Raw genomic sequence first — 22,153 nt, 5'->3', positions numbered from 1 at the left:
GCCAGCGGGCCCCGCGCAGGCCAGCCGCCGTGGCGGCGCCGAGTGGGGGCCCGGGCAGGTGGTCGCGGCAGCTCGGCACGCTCTGCACCCCGCAGGAGGGCGAGCGAAAGCGGCGCTGTTTCCGCGCCCGCCCTTACGCGGCCGCACCCCCCAACCTAAGACACCGAAGGGGCGGCGCTGGGCCAACGACCGCGACCCCCGGGGGCCCAACCCACGCCCCAGGGGACTCCAGCCGGGGCCCGGAGTACCCTTTCCGCTGCCCTCCAGCGCCCCCTCGGGGCGGGGCCGGGCCGGCGGCCGCGCCCGCTGGGGCTGGGGGCCCGGGAGGGGCGGGGGTCGCGGGCCCCGGGCTGGCATGGGGGGAGGGGGCAGGGACCGCACGCGCCAGGCCCGGCGGCGGCCGCCGCGCCCTCGGGCTCCGGCTCCGGCTCCGGCTCGGGCTCGCCGTGGCTGCGGCGGCGCCGTGAGGAGGAGTCCGCGTCCTCGGTGGAGGCGGTGGCGGCCGGCTCCAGGCCGGGTTTTGGCGCCGCCCGCCTGCTGCCTCCTGGCGGCTCCTGAACTCCAGCCCCCTCTCTATCAGCCTCTCACTCCGTCTCAATATGTCTCAAGATGGCGGCCAATGTGGGATCGATGTTTCAATATTGGAAGCGCTTTGATTTACAGCAGCTGCAGGTCAGGCTTCTCCGCGCTCGGCCTCTCGCCCCGGGGTGGGGGCTGCGGGCGGTCGCGGCCTCCCCCGGGGCCCCGGGCTGCCCGGTCGCCGGGGGGCCGCGGCGGCGGGGAGGAGGGGGTGCCGGGGAAAGCCGGGCCGAGTCGGGGACAAGTCCCTCTCTCTCCCCGGCCCCCATTGATAACTCGCTTGATCAGAAATTGATCCTCTTTGTTCAATTCATCGATCAGCCCAAGATGGCGCCGGGAGCCGCCGCCGCCACCGCTGCCCCCGGGGTCGGCCCCCACCCCGGGCGCCCCCCCGGCCCTGCGCCGCCACCACTGCCGCTGCCGCCGCGGGACCGGGGAGGGGGCGGCCCCGGCGGTCCGCGGGGTGCGCGCGCGAGCGGGGAGCGGGCTGCGGCGGCGGCGCAGCGCCGCGCCGGGAGGGGGCTGCGGCCGGTCGGTGGCGCCGGGCCGCGCGCCCCGCGCCCCCGGCCCGCCGTATTCCTGGGGAAAGTTTGTGGGGAGTTGCTGTGGGGGGTGAAGCGCCTTGCCTCTCCAGGAGGAGCCGCCGCCGCCACTGCCGCCGGCGCGGCGGAGCTGGGCTGGTGGCGCTGTGGTGCCGCCGGCTCGGGGGAGGGTCAGAGCGGCCACCGGCGGCGGCGCGGCCCGGCTCCGGCCAGGCGGGCGGGTGGCCGGACGGGCCGGCAGGCGTCCGAGTTCCCCGGCCCGGTCGGCGCGGGCTTCGGCCGCTGCCCGCAGCTGTCAGCGGACGGGGCCGCGTGGCTGCTCCCGCATTTGGTGTCGGGCTCCTAACGCGGACCCCGGGGTTTGTTTACGTCTGGGCGGGAGCCCCGGGGCCACCGCAGACCCCGCAGCGCCCCGCTCTTTTGTGTGCCTATCCAAGTGGCGCCGGCGGCTCCTCCGCGGCCGGGGACACGGCTAGGGGCGCTTTGAGGAAACTTGCGAGGGGTGGTGGGGTCGCCCCGCGCGCGAAGTCTGGGTGTTAGGGCGCCCAGGAGCGCTCAGCGGTCGGCGGTGCGGGCGCGTGCGGGGGCTGCAACTTTCTCCAAGCGCTAGCCCCGCGCTGAGTCCCCGCGCGCTGTCTTCCTGGGCGGGGGGCGCCGCCACCCCGCCGCCTGTCCCGGCGGCCCTCACCGGCGCCCAGGCTTTCCCGCGGCCCCTAGTAATCCTCCCACTCCCCTTTGGCCCTCTCTTCCCGGACTCTGCCTTCCCAGCTGGGTCCGGGGATGCGATGGAGCGCGCCCCGGGTCGGCTCCGAAATGCCTTCTCGGGTTGTGTTTTCGAAAGCAGAGCCCCCGGGGGCCCGCCGAACCGTGGCGTGCGGGGCCGTGGTCCGCGCGCCGAGCCCGGGGCGCCGGGTGGTGATCGCGCCGGGGCTCCCCGTCCGGCGCCAAAGCTGCCGCCGTGCCCAGGGGGTGCGTTCTTGCGGTCCACCTCCCACCCAGAGGAGCGGCGCGCCCTCGGGGTCCGCCCCGAACCTGCCAGCTCCACGCTCGCCGCGCCTGGACAGCCTCGGGACTCTGCCAGGTGGATGTTGTGCGTAGCGGGAGCCAAGTTGAAGGTGAGCGGCAGCGGCGTGTGGGCCAGAAGCTCTGAGAGCGCTGGGGACCCCCTGCGGCTTAAAAGAGCCCAGGGCGCCCTGGCGCTCCAGGGGTCCCTCAGCGTCCCCGAGGGCCAGCTACTGCTCCCAACTGTAAGGTGTGTGTGAAGGTAAACTTGGCCGAACTTTCCTAACCCGGAGGACTGGTGATTGTGACCTACAATACTTTTAGGAGGAAAGCAAATGAAATCCAGATGCAGGCTTATATGAAATGAAGCAGATTGGATTAAAACATATATAAATGGAGCCTGACAACTTTAATTGTATATGCTTGTTTTTGCCCTTGCCTACGTAAGAACTTGGTAATGCAGACTCATCGTCGTTATGAAATTTCTTCAAATGTCTCGCTTAACTGGGAAGAAGACTATGTGAAATATGTATTTCCGATAAGATTAAAACTTAAAGGAGTTTGAGTATTTATTGACTAAAATAGATTACTCCAAAGTGTCTATTGTGTAAATTAAATTCCTGAATGTAATGAACACAGCCAAATGGCATTTTTGATAAATTGGTCTACCCTGTTTTAGTAAAAATAGCTCCTTTTTACCATAATTTAATTCCTGTGCTTATTGTAAAACCCGTTGTGGAGTTTTAAGAGACAAGCCTTAATTTTCTTTTCTTTTCTTTTTTTTTTCTTCTTGTCTTCCTGAATGTGACATTCTTTTTTAAGCATCCTGGAAAAACTGCCTGGGAAATGCATTTGGCTTCTAGAGCGTTATTAGATCTTATGAAGTCTTTGAGGTCACCCTCTCTCCCCCCAGTGATTAGCTACTTGTTCAGGATATCGTGAGGACACTTAACTGTGTAACTCTAGGATTCGATTGAAAGTTTCCCTGTCAGTTTATGTGAATGAACCATTAGATGTTGATCTTGAATTTAAAAAAGCATCTTTCTCTTTCCTGAGCACCAATTGGCTTTTGATGGTAGATATGATTTGGCCTTGGATGATTTTCCTTTTCACATGTTTGAAAAACTTAAGTTGACTATGGACTACCAAAGTTCAAAGTATAAGGCTAAACTGGTTCTTTCTCTGGGCCCTGAAGAGGCCTTTTGAGTTGATATCTAGTTTAGTGTCATCTCTATTCCCACAGACAGTAAGTGACCCAATGAGACTGCAGTTTGAGAAGAGAGAATTCATTAGTTTCAGATTCTTCTCATCTTTCCAGAACCCCTTCCATTGAGATCAGGTTGCCTGCAGAGCCCAGTGTGCGTTGTGGCATTGATACCTGAGGGTGAAGAGGCTGGTCTCAGCTAGACCCAGATCCAGGTTAGAGACTTCAGTGGGTCCCTGCTAGATAAAGCAGTTAGTTGTGGCCTCTCTCACAGCCAGGGCTGTGTTCTTGTCCCTCTGCTTGGTCAGTCTTGAAACTGTCTTGGGACTTAAGAGTGCCCAGGAAGAGAGTTTCTGAAGATTGAGCTCTATTTCGTTTCCTTTTTAGTCCCCAAAGCTTGTGGTATGGAAGTTTCAGTGCTCTGGCATTGCTAAGACTAGTTGGACAAGTTTTTATCCTATCCCACACTTGTAAAAACCAGGCTTTTTTTTTTTTTTTTTTTTAAATGAGAAAAACACCACTGTATAAATTTGCCTTTTAAATACATGCTTGAAAAGAGGACACTTTCTAAAACAAGCTCATGTAACTCTGTATGTTAGCACAACTTTTGGGATGGAGCCTGCCAGTGACTTGCTTTCCTTGGGGGCATTATTCCTATTTGGTGACTGATGTTCCTCTTTAAGGAACCTCTATAAGTAAACTTTAAACATTTACTTCTTTTTTTTTAAAACAAGAAAGCAATTTCAGTTTTGCTGTAAGTCCATTTTCTGGTTGCTTTTATTTTGTTTTCTCCGTTAAGGAAGTGTGTATGTTACCTGTCATCCGGTACTATTCCCATAAGAAGTATATTATTTTGACTGAAATATGTGTCCCATCGAGTACCTTTATGAAATAATGAGTAAACAAATCAAGGGTTTCCATGCTGTTGCTTTCTTTATTTTCTTGGTTCTTTCAATATCGGTGTCTTTGAGATTGGAGGGCAGTCATTATCAGTTGGTTGAAGTTTTTTTTTTCTGTGTGAAATTATGTGTATGGTTTTTTTGTTTGTTTTGGTGCAAATCAGTGAAGGGATGAAGTTATACAACAACTTCTCATACCGTTTGGGTCCATAGAGACCCCCTTTACCTGCTTCCCAATTTTACCCATCTCCTACCAGTAGTTAGCTACATGAGAAAGTTGGAAAGGGAAAGGGAACAGATTGCCAATTCCCTTAGGAATTATTCTCTCCTAATCCACTGAGCTAACCTTAAAAATGCTGTCTAGTGAGCCGATAGAGCTCAAGACCTTTAATGGCTGTTGAAAAAGTCCTCCCCTCAGTTGTGTACAATTAAAGCAAACCCACCAGGTTTTATGTGGGAGCTGTGCAGAAACAATAGTCTGTGCTCCTGTAAGATCTCCCTACTCCCTCCCCCCCTCAACCCCCCCTTCCTCCCCCTCCCCGCCCCAGCTACCAGCAGCAGCCTACAGTCAAAACTTCTTAAGGCTGTGCTCACAGGCTGTGTTTTAGGAGAGAAAACAGGCTCACAGTAGAAAAAGCCATATTCATTTCAGCTCATTTATAAAGCCCAAGGAACATTCACAGTGAAATGAAGGAAGAACAAATTTGTTGGAGGAAACCGTGTCCTTTTTTAAAAAAGAGAAAGTCAATATGTGAAAAAATCTTGCAGACCTAGGCCACATTCTTCCTTGTGCTTCCATTATATAGTTCACAGATTTGGCCTCATGTAAATTCACATGAGTGTATCTGATGACTGTAACACAAATGTTACCTAAAGTTTTTATAGAAGTTATTCTAACATATAGGATCATACATAATTTTAGAGATTATTTTGACACCTACTTAAAACTAATGTACAGCCCAGCCGGTGTGGCTCAGTGGTTGAGCCTGGACCTATGAACCAGGAGGTCAGGGTTGGATTCCCAATCAGGGCACATGTCTGGGTTTTGGGCTCGATCCCCAATAGGGGGCGTGCAGGAGGCAGCCAATTGATGACTCTCATCATTGATGTTTCTATTCTTTCTCCCTCTCCATTCCTCTCTGAAATCAATAAAAATATATATTTAAAAAACACTAATGTATAACTTTAAAAATATAATTGTTTTCCTTATGAAAGATCTGATTTTTACAAGTAATCGTCAAAGATACACAGTCACATATCTTGTCCTGTTGTTTTGTCTGAAGCTCTGCATTATGGCTGCAGAGAGATAGTTTTGGTTTCAATTGAAATTCCCCTGCCTCGGATTGTTTAAACCAGACCCTTAATCTTATTTTAACATACTTAAAATGTTCAAAAAAACCCGGAAGAATTGTTTTGTATAAGTAGCAAGTGAATGTAGTTTAAACACTCAAGCAATTCTGCTATCTAATTGGAAACAGGTGGAATTCTTGGAATCCTGTGTTTAAATGTTATTATAGCAAAGCATAGAGACACTTTTTACTTAAAGCCATTGGTTTTGTTGAAACTATTGGAAGAGGAGCCCCATGACCTCTCATTTTGCCCACTACTGTTTCCCTGGATGTTCCAGTCCTGCTGGGCATTTTAGGAACTGGATACCCAGACACCTGAGAGAGACCCGCATGTGTAGAGCATGGAGAAAAAAAAAAAAAACTTTAATGGCATAATTAGACAAGTGATTTAATATCTGTATTATGTAACTTATATAGCAAAAAAGGTTGTGAATTTATTTGTGACTTCTAATTTAATAAACATTTATTGTCATGAGCATTTGGGTACATTTATTATACCTTGATAATGATTTCAAATTCAGACAGAAACTACTTTCCCTAAAGTTCTACATTTAGAAATATAAGCTTAAATAGTAGCCTGCCCTGGAAAAAACACACACCCAAAATGGTTAGGGGGACATTTCAGTAATAAAGGTGGAGCCCTCTGAATTGTATAAGTCATTTTTCTATTCTAGTTTTCAAAGCCAGCAAATAGTCTTGGTTTTGCTTTTTGTTTAAGAACTAAGTTTTGGTTGGTGTTTGGGTATTGATTGTACTGAAGAGGATGACTAAGATTTGTATTAAGCTCTTGGTTTTGCCACACTTTTGGGTTTGCTGAGCTGTATTCAGTCCTGCTTTTCAGCTGTCTTCTGAGAAGGTTGGTAGAGGAGAGTCGTTTTGGCTGGGCAGGAAATGGCCCTGCAGGAAGTTACTTGGGATTGAGGAGGAACCAGCGGCATTGCACTCATTTGTGCCACACCTGAAACAGCTTTGAAGCACCTGGGTTAATGTACCTGGCCTGTGACTTAAAGATTTTTTAAGAGTGGGTGTGCTGTCCTATTCACATAATATGACACAGTTAAAAAAAACAATGAGGGTGAACAACTCTTTCTGGAAGACATGTAATTTATTGCAAAACCCATCAAGAATCTTTTCTTTGAAAAGTAAACAACTATAATAAAAATAATTCTAACGCTTGGTTTAATTAAATTCCGATAGAGTGATGTTAGTGCACACAATAAATGTCAGTTTCTTCACTTGCATCTGAAGGATTTTACTGCAGGAGGCCCAGAGCAGAATTTTTGTTTACTGGAGCCTTGTGGCATGGACAGCCTGGGAAGTTCCTCAAACATGATTGGTGTGGGTTCTTCAGAGGAACCAACCCCCCTCTCTCCCTCCTCAGAAACACCATCAGACAGGTGACTGGAAAGGCATGAGGTTGGGAGTTTCATTCCTCCCAAGAATTTACCTAACACCTGGGAGCAACAGGGAAAAATAGCCAGATATGAGATTCACATAAAATTGACTAGATTCTTCAACACAGTGGCCCTGTACCTTTATAAAACACAAAAGGACAGGACAGGCCTACTGGGTCTTGTTCATGACCTGGGGGACTTAGTCAGCTGACAATTGAAATCCTGAATGCTTTTAACTCTGAATGATGAAGTTCAAGTCCGAGGATATTAGCAGAGCTTACTCTGAAGCTTGTTCTTTATTAGCATTACCCTGAGTATATCAGCATGGAGCTGTTTTCTTGACATTTTTCTGTTTGGTTGTGTTTGGTCAATAAGTAAAAACAGTTAATGTTTTTTTTAAGTTATATATGCTTTTGAGTTTGGTTAAAGGAAAAACAAATTGACAAATTAGTTCTTAAGTGAATATTGTGAAATTGAGAGAAATAGGATGCCATTCCTGCTGTCATTAAAATTCTATTTGGGTGTTGGCAGCTTTTTGCTAAATGTAAGATGTTCAGATCCTGTCCATCTAGCTTTAAAAAAAAAATTCTAAAGCTTCTTCCCAATTTCCTCCTAAATGCAAGACAGACTTTCTTACATTGGGTCTTTCCCCCCAATTGTTAATATTTTATTTTCTAATATAATTTTATGTGTTAGAAATGGAAAAGAATGTGAATTCATTATAGGAACCTTGGTTCAGTTGTTATTTTGGAGTTGTTAGGGTCTTTGGCTTATTGCCACCTTTCTGTTTTTTGGAGAGAAATTGCTACTTAGATTAAAAAAAAAATTGCTTAAAGCTAGCAAATGACACCAAAGGTAAATCCTTGTCTTGAAAAGCCTGAAGCTGAAAACTAAGCAAGGCCGGTGGGCTGTTGGTAAAAGAAGAGCCTCTATGGAACCACCCTCTGCCTGGAGGCTGCCGGTCCCAAGTGCCTGCTGTCACCACTGCCTGCCATTTCTTGCCCCACTTCTGAGCTCCTGCCCTGCCAAGCCTGTCCCCTCCGTTGTTGTGACTTTTAAAAAAATATTTGTGGAGCGCCATTATTTTGAGATTCTTGGAAGAAAGATACTATGTAAATGGAAAATAAAAATCTTGCTGGAGGGAATTGTACATTTAATTTTTGATTATATTTGGAAAAAAACTTACTTTCTTACTCGGAAAATAGGAACAGTCTGTTGCTCCTATCACCATTTTTGCTTCATTCTAAAAGGTGTGGCCGATAATGGTGAAACTGTCCTTTATTTTCTGTTTTTCACCACAGTAGTTGGCTAGAACTTGAACCCATGCAGGTCTGTGTACAGTGAATTATTTCTGTGTCACATTGTTCTTCTCTGCTCTCATTGAGCATGTAGATAGCAATTGGCGCATAGAACAAAAACCTTTTAAAGGGAAAAGATTTGTTTTATTATTTTTTAAAATATATTTTATTGATTTTTTATAGAGAGGAAGGGAGAGGGATAGAGAGTTAGAAACATCGATGAGAGAGAAACATCGATCAGCTGCCTCCTGCACACCTCCTACTGGGGATGTGCCCGCAACCAAGGTACATGCCCTTGACCGGAATTGAACCTGGGACCTTTCAGTCCGCAGACCGACGCTCTATCCACTGAGCCAAACCAGTTAGGGCATAAAGGGAAAAGATTTTGAGTCACCAACATAACAATTACAACAAAAATTATAAGTAGACTTGCAAATCAAGTCTTCCTCTCCTGTTCGTACAGCAAAACTGTTATAAATTGTACAATTTTGAAACAGAAAACTGAGTTTAGGAGCATTCATGTAAATCAGTATAGAAACATTAATTTACTGGAATTGCTTCATTTTAGCTGTACCTCAACTCTTCACTTACATAATGCTGCATGCAGTCACATCATTCAGCCAAGTGGGAAATGAGGTCAGGTTTGTAGGCACGAGTGGGACTTAGGAGCCAGACAGAAACTCAGGCTATTGCAAGGTGCCTGTTCAGATGACTTGGTCCACTACACGCCTCAGTCACAGGCAAGCACAGAGGATCAGTGAGGTAGCCAGGGCCTGGTGAGCACTTATCTTGGAGAGCAGTGGTACGCAATCAGGTTGTCCCCATCTGGAGCTGGCCATCCTAGAGGGAATGCTATCATCTCTCTTCTCCCCTACCCACTTCTCATCCCTGCATTCCAACTTGGCAGCATAGACGTGGCATTGGAAGAGGAAGGATATTGCCAGTTATGGTTGACTGTCATTGTCAGGGGACTATGAAGTGGTTTGCTATGTTTTACATTGCTCTGTATTGGTATATAATTATGCCGTCATTTAAAAATGAACTGATAAATTGTGTGTGTGTGTGTGTGTGTGTGTGTGTGTGTGTGTGTGTATGTGTGTAATTAGTTTTGGGGGCTGCTTCTATGTGAGAGCCAAATCTAACAAGAGCTGAGTGTGTAGGCTTTACTTGTTTCAAAATTGTCCATTCAGTACAGTTTGCAATCCATTATAGAGGTGGCTGCCAGATTAATCTTCCCAACCCATTGATTTCATCATGTCATTCCTCTCCTTAGACACCCACAGAGGCTCAGTTTAGCACAGAATGGAGACCACATTCCTCAGGCCAGCAGACAGAGTTCCTGATGGTTGTCTCTACCTTTATCTAAACCTTGCCCCACTTAGAAGGATTCCAGATTCACTATCCTCCCTGTGCACATCTGAGTATCAAGCCTTATTTCACCCACTCCTTTCCTTCGTTTTAAAACCAGTGCTGCTGGAGAGATCCTGTGTGCCAGGCACCTCGATTCAGGGAAGCATGGCAGCCTCCTATGGGCAGAGGTGGATGGAGCAGCTGGGATAATATGGCTGTGTGCTTAGAGCTGTGTGCCTGAGACATCGAAGGGCCGCAGAGGAAGGGCATCAAAATGGGGGATAGGGCTGGGTTGGTGGGTCAAGAAAGTGCCCAGAAGGGAGGGAAAGCTTGAGCTGATTTCTATGCACGTGGGGAAATGTGGGAGTGAGGACCTTCCAGCAGAATAGTTGGGGAGTGGCTGGTGGTCTCTGTGACCTCCCCTCTGAGCTCTGGCTTCCTTCTTGGTTATTTCTTCCCACTTGTACCTTATACCTTCCAGCCATCCTTACCACTCAAGCTCCTGCTCTCTACCTTATGTTATGCACCTGCTGTTTCACCCTGCCCTTGATACCCAAAAAGTCCTGCTGCATGAGAACTGTGGGCCTTGTTTAATTTAGCACTCATTCAGCTAGTTAACTAAGGAATGCAAATGGAATTCTTTTTAGGATTGTCAGAGGTGGGTAGGTTGTATTAAAATGGCTGTGTTTTGACAGCCATTAATAGGTACACATTGGTAGAACATAGATTTCTTTAAAAAAATGTTTATATGTTTTTATTGATTTTAAAGAGAAAGGAAGTGAGGATGAGAGAGATAGAAACATCAATGAAAAACATCAACATTGATTGGCTGCTTCCTGCACACCCCCTGCTGGGGATCGAGCCTGCAACCTGGGCATGTGCCCTTACTGGTAATTAACCTCCTGATGCATGGGTCGATGCTCAATCACTGAGCCACATTGGCCGGGGCTAGATTTCTTTTTGATTCCTTCTTTACAAGGTGACACACACATTGGTTGAAATATACATAATTGTATTTGTGGCTCATAAAACAAAAAATTCACATTTCTAAAACTAGAATTGGGCAGAACAATTCTTTGACAGATTTATTCTTTGACTCTGCTCACAGCCTAAATGGGAATAGACTTCCCCATATTAACAGAGAAAATGTGTATTGAAATGATCAGAACCTACCCGATGCAAGAGAAAGTGAATAGGCAGGAACACGAAGGCCTGGGTGTCAGCACTAGAGAATTGTCTCCTGTGCGCTTATCCCCCAGCTGCCCGAGGTTCTGGCATGTGTCTGGGCAGAGGCTCTGGGCCAGTTTCAGAGCAGTGGCCTTCATAGCCTGCGTGCTTTCTCTGCTTCTTCATTTACAAAGAAAGTACCTAGGATATTTTTGTAGAGGTGATGTCACTGTCTGGCTGCATGATCATTTGCATGGATTTGGGGAAGTAAGGGCTGTGGGACTGCACTGAGAGAGGGGAGCTGAGATGAGCCACTGCCCCACCTCCAGCATGGGTGGGGGTGGAGTCTGACATCCATAGGACAGGAAGGAGGAAGAAGAGCCATAGAGGGAGCATGAGTCCCAACCAGGACTTTTTTTCTGAGACACTGGGCCTGAAGCTGGTGATGGAGAACAATTTGCTGTTAGATACTATATGTACTTAGTCTCTTGATGGCCAAAATCTCTACTCAGCACCTGAGAGTCTAGTTGATTTAGTCACTGCGGTGATACTGGATTCAAACCCATGCACATCACCTAGAAGCACCGACTACACAGGGTTTTGTTCTCTGTTACACATGAAGGTGGAGTTGGGTGAGTTCAGTAGGAGACTGGCTTTCTAAGGGGTCTGTGGGTGGGCGTCTGTTCAGAGAGAAGAGGCCTGATCAGATGACACTCCTTAGATCTTAGCTTATGTTCCTCAAGGAAGTCTCATGGAAAAATTGAACTTTTAGGATTCAAATGATGTTTTTGCATGCCTGATTTTTTGTGATAATGCAGCTTGTTTTGTAATAGAGTTATAAATGAAAAGAAATTTGTAAAAAGGTGCGCTGGTCTGGGAAATAATGCACATTTGAGTGAAGTTGTTTGCAGTTATTTGTTTTTTGAGCAACACTTTTTTATAAACTGATGGGGCAGTTCATTCATTCATTCATTCATTCATTCATTCATCAATCAGTCATGTCTCCATGGTACCTGATTACTGTACTTGTTTCTATTTAAGCCTCTGGGGTACCAAGGTAAGTCCCTGGCCCTGCTGGTCAGAGAACTGCAGGATACACAGTATCCCAGGCATCAGTTAATAAGGGCTGGGGTGTCTGTGTAGAGAAGGCAGGGCAGGGATGGGGAAAAATGGGCCTGGGCCATCTTGCTCTGTTGACTTACGTCATCTCCATTGGGCCAGGCACAGTTCTAGCACAGCGTTCTAATGATCTGAACAGCAGGAAATCCCTGCCCACAAGGAACTTACATTCTAGCAGGAGAGACAGAAAGTAAATATAGGAATAAGTCAAATACAGAGTGCCAGTGCCCATGGAGTCATTTCTGGTTTTGAAGGCCCTGAGAAATAACTGCTTTTTAAATTAAAGAGAGACAATTCAGTCCTCAGTTTTGTGTTTAGGAAGGTCCTTCCAAGATCCCTATATGAAAGGCTGAATCAGAATGTGGAGGGAGGGATGGTAAAGAATGGATTTGGAGGGTGTGACACTCAAAGTCCAGTAAGAGATGGAGAGGGACTGGGCCAGGAGACAAGATACAGACCGAGTGCTGGGGGGTGATGGCAAAGGAGGTGCTCTGGCCCTGGCATTTCTGGGAGGGCCCCTGGGATCGAAGTGGCTGTGGCAGAGATGGGGCTGGGAGAGTGGCATTTAGACAGGCCACCTGTGGGAGAGGCCTCAGTGGAGGAAACAGGCTGGGGAAAGCCACTGTGGAAGAGGCAGGGAGCAGTGCACTGAACGAGTGGTCTTCAGGGTCCAGGTGACGCTGAGCATCCAGCGGGGCAGTGTCACTTCCAGAGGCTGCCTGGCTGGGCCCCACACGTTTATTAAAAGCAGGTGGGGTGACTGCCCTGTACATGAGCATTGGGTGACTCAGATATGCATGGAGTCAGCCTCGGGTTTCTTTCTCCATCCCTATTTGCTTTTTTGGTTGGTAATCCTTTTTAATTCCCCAATTTCATGATGTAATTTTAACGGACTTAAACTCGAACACTTCAAAATTATGTAATTAATTACCTTGGGCTTCAATTACAACTAATTATAGTGCGATATTTGTGGCCAGTCAGGTGCCTACTGGTGTGTGTGGGGTTGGGGTTCAGGACTGCCACTTTCTGTTCAGCAGCTCGGGGACTACACCTGGGTCAGGCTGGCTGCCCTCTAGGGTTGCCCAGGAGGCTCCTTCTTGTCCTGCCTCAGCAGGGGCAGCTCCCTGGGAGCATGCCAAGGTGTGGGATGAGTGGGAAGTGCAGGAAAGGAAAGAGAGAGAGGGTGATAGTGTACATTCCCGAAGGAAGGATTGATTTAGAGTGCAGAGGCTGGAACTCTTTGCAGATTGGAGGGAAGGTCTCATACTAGGAAAGTGAGTTTGGGGTGGCTGGAGGGAAGCTGAGGGCAGAGTGTGTGATTCTTCTATTTTTTCTGGGATATGGGAGGGAGGTTGCCTTCAAGTGAAAGTAAAGGCTTCAGGAATGGGAAAGACTGTTTATGGAGGGAGGAAAAGGTGTGAAAACCACCTTGGGGTGAAAGAGGAAGGTGGAAGCCAGATTAAAAATATTTGTGTGCTGTATTATTTCAGGAGATCAGGGCACAGAGCTTCTGGGACCAGAAAACTGAGCCTCAGACCCCAGGATAGAGCTTTATGTTTCTAGGCTTCCTCTATGCAAATAGTGGTGGTTTTATTTTGTGTTAGGAGGAGGGGGGGGGGGCGGTCTTGCTAAGAGATCTTCACCCCAATTGACCATTGCCACTCCCATCTCCTGCGGATGGGGGTCACACAGCCCATCTCAGAATGGGGTGCTGTGTTCTCAGTAGGCTGCAGTGGTCTGAGCCTCCTGTCTTGCCCCACTTACCCTTGAATAAGGAAGGTAGACACACCTGCCATCTAACTGTTGCTTGGAAGCTTCTTGGAATGGACTTTAAACCGTGGTGCCCACGTGTGGCGTTCAGTGTCTAATGTTCTGTTTCTGTGAGATACCTGCTATTTTATTTGAGTGGCCCAGGGCATCTTTTCCAAAGCTGGTCCTTACGTCCCAAACTAGAGAGGTTTTCTTAATGCTCCATGGGTTTTCCATGGTGTTTCCCTGTTGAATGTGCAGAGCAAATGGCTCTGGCAAAAGAGCCCCAGCTTTTGAAGCACAAGCCGAGGTAAATGGAGTTAGGTCCATGAAGATGCCTAATAGTCTTACTGACTTTCCATTTTTCAAGGGAGAGTAGGACTTGAAAACATTTGAGTTTACAACTAGTTTTAAATTGGGGGGTGGTGGGGGGAGTATGATGGTGCAGAGCACTATGGGAAAAAAATTTTCTGTTAAGCATACTGCTTGTTGTCTTGGTACAAAGAGCTGCCGAAATGCTTGATACCTCTGTTCTGTTACTTTCTATTTTTTTAGATAAAATTCACCATTTTCACCTTTTTAAATAAAGTGTACAATTCATCGGTTGTCGGTACATTCACAATGTTGTGCAACCAGTTTGTCCTAGAACATTTTCAGCACCCCAACAAGAAACCTCATACATGTTACCAGTCACCCCTTCTCCCCCCTTCTGTCTCTATGAATTTGCCTATTCTGGATACTTCACATAAAAAATGGAATCATACAATATGTGGCTTTTTAAATGTCTGGCTTCTTTTCACTCAGCGTGATGTTTTCCAGGTTCTGCTATGTTGTAGCATGTGTCAGTACTTCATTCCTTTTTATGGCTGAATAATATCCCATGGTAGGTAATGCAGCATTTTGTTTATTCTTTTATAATTTGAGGGGCATTTTGGGTTGTTTCTGTTTTGGAGCTAGTATGAATAATGCTGGCGTGAGCATCTGTTTTTGTATGAAGGTATGTTTTCAATCTTCTTAGGTGTGTACTTAGGAGTGGAATTGCTGGGTCATATATAGTAACTTTTTGTTTAATTTTTTGAGTTTGTTACTTTCTGACCTCCAAGGTGCTCATTTTAACATCAGGTGGTGGGTCCATTTTCCTTTCTTTTCTTCTTCTTATTTCCTCTATAGGTTCCTCACATGGTGAGTAGCTCCCCTTTGGAATGAGTGTTATTTACAATTGGATTTTTGAAAGGCCTCGGAGTAAGAGCGGATGCTGTTGGTTGCCCACCCAAGATCTCTCCCATTCCCACCTTCCTTCCTTGCTAACCAGCAAGGGTCTGGTCCTCTCTTCTGCTGAGGACAAAGCTTGGAGTTTGTTTGAACTAATTCTGGTATCCTGGTATTCCCTCCTCCCCACCAGGTGTGGTGGGCATTTCACTGTTTTGGCTAGAGAAACAGGGAATGTCTGGTAGAGGTGCTTATGAGAAAGTGCTGCTTCTCTGATAAAAGTTAATGAGCCAGGACAAACTGTCATTTTCTGCCTGTGAACACTCTTGTGCGGGAGGAGGCTGTCCAGGCCTGCTACCATCGTCTTAGCCATGTAGGGTGGACCCAAGGAAGTGCAACTGCAGAGCATGCAGAGTAAAAATGTAAGGAACCTGGCCCTCAGTCCAGCAGTCACCATGCCCCCAGCTTTCTGTGCCATGGAACAAGACCATCACAGTTAAAATCCAGGTCATAGAAAGTTTCTCATCACAGTTAAAATCCAGATCATAGAAATAGAAAGTTTCTCTTGACTGCTTTGACTTGGTGTGAATTACAAGTAATGTTTTTGAGATGTACCAGTCCTGGGTGAATGTAGACTTCAGAATGTGAGAAGAATATGAATGCTCTAAGCTCTCTTCTAATAGCAAGCAGAATTCCATTTGCCAAGCCAGATGTCCCTCAATACTTTAGATCTAGCCAATAAAGCACTAAGCAATTAGAATGGTTAATACTCAGTTAAGTATAATTAGAAGCTGGGGTAAATTGTGAATGAAATGGACAGATTCCATAAGTTACAGCAAAATAAAAAATCTTATTCAATTGTATATGTGTGTCTATGTAGGTCTGTCAATTCAGATTGGTATATCATTCCTTAGTGGAACAGAAATGAGGGGACGTTATCAACGTAGTTCACTATAAATTTGAAAATTTAGGAACATCTTGCCAGTTTTATCACGTTAAAGATCAAAAATCCTTAAGTCAAATTGTAGAGTTTAAAAACTCATTTCTACCCTTTGGTCAGGAAAAAACAAATCTCAATTTTTCTGCTTGCCTTCAGGGTGTGATTGTGTTGTGTGTATGCATACATGTGGGTCTCACCCTACATGAGTTGCATTAATCACTCTTCAAGTTCACAGCACATCATAATTCATCTGATTACATTTTTCTCCTTTATGCTCATCTCCATTTTTAGTCCCCTCCTATCCTCAGTCTAATGTGTTTAATGTGCTTTTATATGGGTGTATTCTTGTAAAATATGTGACCTCTTTTGTTTGTGTAATTTTAATTCGTAAGTATGGTATTGTGCTGTAAATTTTTCTTTCCTTCCTTTTTATTCATCACTGTTTTTGAGATCTGTTTACATTACTCCCTATCAGTTTCCTTCATCATTCATGATAGCTGCATCCGATTCCATCTTAAGAATCTACTTATCTTAGTTAGCTCGAGCTGCTGTAACAAATACCACAGACTGGGTGGCGTAAACAACAGACATTTATTGCTAACTAGAGGTCCAGTGCACGGATTTGTGCACTGGTAAGGTCCCTCGGCCTGGCCTGTGGAGATGGGCCGAAACTGGCTCTCCAACATCCCCCAAGGGGTCCCGGATTGCAAGAGGGTGGTTCTCAGGTGATGCACCCCAGAATCGGGCTCCCTTGAGAACCGCAGCTGCCAAGTCACCGCAGGGCGGCAGCTCCTGCATTGAGCATCTGCCCCTTGGTGGTCAGTGTGTGTCAAGGTACCGGTCTGATGATTGAACGTTTGGACAGTCGCTTAGGCTTTTATAGATAGATAGATAGATAGATAGATAGATAGATAGATAGATAGATAGATAGTTTTGGAGGTTAAGAAGTCCAAGATCAAGCTGCCTGCAGACTCTGTTCCTAGCAAGGACTTTTTCCTAACGTGTAGACAGTAATCTTTTTGCTGTATCCTCATATGATGGGAGAGTATTGAGAGGGAGTGTGGGAGGTCTCTGACATCTCTTCTTATAAGAGCACTAATCTCATCATGAGGGCCCCATCCTTATGACCCCATCAAAACCTAAATTCCTCCTAAAGGCCCCACCTCCAAACACCATCATGCTGGGGGCTAGGACTTCAACATATGAATTAGAGGGGACACAATTTAGTTCATAGCACCACCTTAGCTCACATATCCATTTCCCTGGGGATGGCCTTCCTCAGTGGCCTCTAACATCCCAGTGTCTCCCACTTCTTCAATCTCTTGACTGATGTCAGGACTGGATTGTTGAGTTCCAGGATGATATTGTTCTTAATTCACTAAGGACTGCCAGATTGCTTCCTGAAGTGTCCATGTTACTTTACTCTCCCCACAATCTCATCAGCACTCCCTAGAGACTTTTTGCCATTCTTGTTTTAAAGTGGTACTTCAACGATGTGCAATTTTTCTCTGATCACTGGTAAGGTTTATGCTTGTTATAAATCTCATTTTTATACTTGTTAGAGTTTGCAGATTTCCCCTTTTGTAAGGTGTCTGGTTGTATATTTTGTCCTTTTTTTTTTTTTTTAAATGGTTTACCATCTTTTTATTGATTTGTAAGAGTTCCTTGTATGTTTTACATGCTAATCCTTTGTTGGTTTCACTGTTGCAAATATATTTTCCCAGTCCCTCCCTTGTTTGTTCACTGCAGTGTCCCTTAATAAATAGAAATTTTAATTTTGATGAAGTCAGATCTGTCAATTTTTATACTCATGTTTTGTGGTGTTTCAGTCTTGTTCAAGAAAATCTTTCCCCACTCAAGATCACAAAGATATTTATATTTTGATAGCCATATAGATTTGTCTTCCACATTTAGGTCTTTAGTATAGGTTGGATTTGATTTTTGTATCCAGCGTGAGGTAGGCAGGTTTTTCAACACCTTGCTGAGCAGGCTCATGTCCTACCTGCTGATTTGGGAAGAGGTCCCCATATGTATGTGGGTATGTTTCTGAGGTCATTCTTTTGTTCTGCTACCCTATTTGTTTCTTCTTGGACAGGTACCACCAATTTTAATTTCTGTGGTTTAAACCGATTATTTCTGAGTGGGTGAATTTATCCTTTTTGCTTTTTTTAAAAAAAATATCTTAGCTACTCAAGGTTCATTATTCATTCATGCATATTTCTGTCAATTTCTCCATAAGTACTGCTGGAATTCTTACTGTATTTGGATTAAAATGCAGATTGATTTGGGGGAGATTAATAAATTTAAGTTGTCTCATCCTTGAACAAAGATATTTCTCCATTTATGTAGGTCTTGTTTTTCTCCATAAAGGTTTTGTGTGTTCTTTATTGGATTAATTTCTAGTTCTTTACATTTTTTTGTAGTATTGTGAATAGTGCTTTATGTTTAAAATTTATTTCTAATTGATTATTGTGTTACAGAGGAAAACAATTGGCTTTGTTTACTGATTTTGTAACTGGCAAGCTTGCTTTGCTGAATCTCTTATTAGTTTTACTGGTTAACTTGATTCCGTTGTATTTCTCAGTAGACAATAACATGCAAAAAAGTGACACTTCTTTTTTGTCCTTTTCCTTCCACTCCTTATACTGGAGTGACTTGCTTTGTCTGCCAGGACCTCAAGGACTCGGCTGCATAGTGGTGGTGATGGCCTGCATTTTCTTTCCTTGTCTTAAAGGTAATGTGCTAAAAGGCATTTTTTTTGGTAGCAGCTTTAATCAGGTTAAGGAACTACCATAAGTCCATTTCCCCCTAATTTTCTCAGAGATTTTATTATAAGCAGACGTTAACCCTCAGCAAATGCTTTTCTTTGAAATCTATTCATGTCCATGCAATTTTTATCCCTCAGTCTATGAATATGGTAAAAATACATTAATTGATTCTCTGATGTTGAATCATCCTTGCATTCTGGGATAAACTCTTCATTGTCTTGTATTTAAAAAATATTGTTGGATTTGATACATGTTTTGACAACTGTGCTACTACATGAAATTGGCCATAATTTTCTTATCCAGTTAATTGAGGCTATACTAGTCTCATGAAATGGGTTAAAATTGTTTTGGAATCATTTGTGTAAGATGAGGATTACTAGTATCTGTATCTTAAATTTGATAGGGCTTACCTGTAAAGCCATCAGGCCTGAGACCGAGCGGGCTGGAAGGTGTTTACCATTTCACTTTTCTTTGTTATTGGTCTATCCAGGTTTTCTAGTCTTAGGCCAGTTCTGGCATTTTATAGTTTTCTACAAATATACCTATTTCATCTAGGTTTTAAAATTTGTATGATTGTTCATATTTTTATTATTTTTGTAAATCTGTTTTTAGCTTTAGCTATTTCTCATTGTCTTTCTACATTCTGTATTTCTGAATTTGTCTAAAACGTTTTTATTTTCAGTCTCATGTAGAGTTTTGTTTACCTTATTAATATTAAAAAAAACAGCTTTTACTCTTTCAGTCTCATTGCCTTTGCGTTTTTGTTTGTTTTTTAGTTGTGTTCCATACATTTTGACATGTAGTGCTTTCATTTTTATTCAGTTTGTAATTTTGTAATTTCCCTTATAATTTTCTCTTTAACCTAAAGGTGATTTAATAGTATATATATTTTAGACTTTTGACATTTTTCTTTTATGACTTTTCTTATGTTATTGATATCTATTTTTATTACTTATGGTCAGAGAACATAGTTAACATGCTGTCAATTCTTTGGAATATATGAGACTTTTTAGTGCATTGCACATGGTGGATTTTTGTAAATGTTCTCAAAAAGAAGGTGCTAAAAAGAATGTGTTATTTGGGCATATATTTTTCTCTATGTGTATTATTTTGAGTGTATTCGTGTCACGTAATTCTTCTATGTCTTTGCTAATGTTCTTCCTGTAGTTTTAACAGTCATTAAATTATGTTAATATTATATTATTGGATGCATATACGATCATCATCTTTTATATCTTCCTGATTTGTCATGCCTTTTCTATTGTGTAGATATATATTCATTCTTTCTTCATCATTTATGATGTTTTTCCACTTTAAATTTTATTTGTTTTGATGTTAAAATTATTCTCCTGTTGTTGTTTTTTTTCTTTTATCCTGATGCTTTTTCTCTTCCATTATTTCTAATTTATCTATATCCTTTGCTATCAGTGTTCTATTTTAGATATATGATACAGGATCTTGTTTTTTAAACTCAAATTGAGAGTCTGTCTGATTAGTGAATTTAACTGGTATATATTTATGCTAATTATGATTATATTAGGACTTATGTAATTTTATTTTGTTTTCCTGTTACCATTACTTTTTGGGGGGTATCTTTTTGTGTGAGGTTTTACTGGGTTGACTTTTCCTCTGCTGGATTTTAAAATTCTGAAATCTAGTTCATTCTTCTGGAATTCAGGATCTGGATTATTCCTGAAATTATTAAGACGCATCATGTGTTTATTTTTCCCTACAGTTTCTAAACTTTGTCAATATCTCTGTCCTATTTCCTGTTTCCATCAGCCTCTCTTCTTTCTTCTGGCTTTTACTGTGTTCAGTCCAGGTCCATTAACTCTGCTTTCTCTGTGCAGGTTTTTGGGCTAGTTTGTCCGCTATTCTAGTATTTGCTGTCCTTCTGGCTATTTTTGCTGTGACCTGTGTGGTCACCTAGTTCCTAGACTCCAAGGTATCAGCTGATCACTTATCCCTGGGAGTGGCTGGGTGGGGGTAGGGGCGGGGGGAGTTAAGGCCGCAGCTAATATCAGTCCAGGAGTTTGGTGGAGAGGGGCAGTGTTAGGGTAGGGGGCTTAGGTATGGGCTGATGGATGCAATAAGCCCTTCAGCGAACCTCCTGGTGCCTTTCTCCAGTCACACCTGTTTTCCCAGGACTACCTATTTCTGATGTTATTTCCCATTGTTACAACCCTCATTGCATTTCAGGACTCTAGAGTGGGGGGAGTCACCCTAAGATTCTAATTCTGTTCATCTGGGATGGGCATTGGTATATTTTAAAACCTCCTTATGATGGGAGCGGAGTAGGTATAGACTGGCCATGAACTCATAATTGTTGAAGCTGGGAGATGGTACTTAGGGGTTCATTCTACTGTTTGTGTACATGTCAAGTACTAACTGTGTATAGCTAAAATTTTGGTTACCTCCTGGCTAAGACCCACTGGCCCTGTCTATGGTATAGGGACAGAGGTGGGACATATATTCTAATTCTATAGGACAGAGGTATTCTAATCTAGAATAAATTCTATAGGACAGAGGTATTCTAATCTAGAATAAATTCTATAGGACAGAGGTACTCTAATCTAGAATAAATTCTATAGGACAGAGGTACTCTAATCTAGAATAAATTCTATAGGACAGAGGTACTCTAATCTAGAATAAATTCTATAGGACAGAGGTACTCTAATCTAGAATAAATTCTATAGGACAGAGGTACTCTAATCTAGAATAAATTCTATAGGACAGAGGTACTCTAATCTAGAATAAATTCTATAGGACAGAGGTACTCTAATCTAGAATAAATTCTATAGGACAGAGGTACTCTAATCTAGAATAAATTCTATAGGACAGAGGTACTCTAATCTAGAATAAATTCTATAGGACAGAGGTACTCTAATCTAGAATAAATTCTATAGGACAGAGGTACTCTAATCTAGAATAAATTCTATAGGACAGAGGTACTCTAATCTAGAATAAATTCTATAGGACAGAGGTACTCTAATCTAGAATAAATTCTATAGGACAGAGGTACTCTAATCTAGAATAAATTCTATAGGACAGAGGTACTCTAATCTAGAATAAATTCTATAGGACAGAGGTACTCTAATCTAGAATAAATTCTATAGGACAGAGGTACTCTAATCTAGAATAAATTCTATAGGACAGAGGTACTCTAATCTAGAATAAATTCTATAGGACAGAGGTACTCTAATCTAGAATAAATTCTATAGGACAGAGGTACTCTAATCTAGAATAAATCCTATAGGACAGAGGTACTCTAATCTAGAATAAATTCTATAGGACAGAGGTACTCTAATCTAGAATAAATCCTATAGGACAGAGGTACTCTAATCTAGAATAAATCCTATAGGACAGAGGTATTCTAATCTAGAATATTGCTACTCAAAGTGGTCCGTGAACCACACATGACCTGGGAGCTTGTTAGAAATGCAGAATCTTCGGCTCCAGTCCGACTGAGTCAGACTCTGCATTTTTATGAGATCCCCAGGTGATTCATATGCTCATTAAAGTTTGAGAAGCACTGGTCTAGATCCTTTTTAACGAGATGATTGGTTTTATTTAATTCACATATT

General features: G+C 43.9%; 1 protein-coding gene across 7 annotated transcripts in view; it reads left to right on the top strand.

Annotated features, from left to right (window-relative positions):
- Window positions 1-388: 388 nt before the first annotated feature.
- CUX1 (cut like homeobox 1) overlaps window positions 389-22,153 on the top strand; it is a 355,467-nt gene continuing 333,702 nt past the window's right edge. For 4 of the 7 annotated variants that reach the window (XM_054714870.1, XM_054714869.1, XM_054714868.1 and 1 more), the window contains exon 1: window positions 438-672. In XM_054714870.1, coding sequence (XP_054570845.1) covers window positions 610-672 — 63 coding nt within the window. In that variant the 5' untranslated portion in view covers window positions 438-609. Of the gene's footprint in view, window positions 673-1,166; window positions 2,237-22,153 lie in introns of those variants that run through there. The other 3 variants (XM_028145288.2, XM_028145287.2, XM_054714872.1) reach the window with 2 other exon arrangements.

This window comes from Eptesicus fuscus, chromosome 4, assembly GCF_027574615.1.
Source record: "Eptesicus fuscus isolate TK198812 chromosome 4, DD_ASM_mEF_20220401, whole genome shotgun sequence".
Lineage (NCBI taxonomy): Eukaryota > Metazoa > Chordata > Mammalia > Chiroptera > Vespertilionidae > Eptesicus > Eptesicus fuscus.
This window is presented reverse-complemented; position numbering and strand designations above follow the sequence as displayed.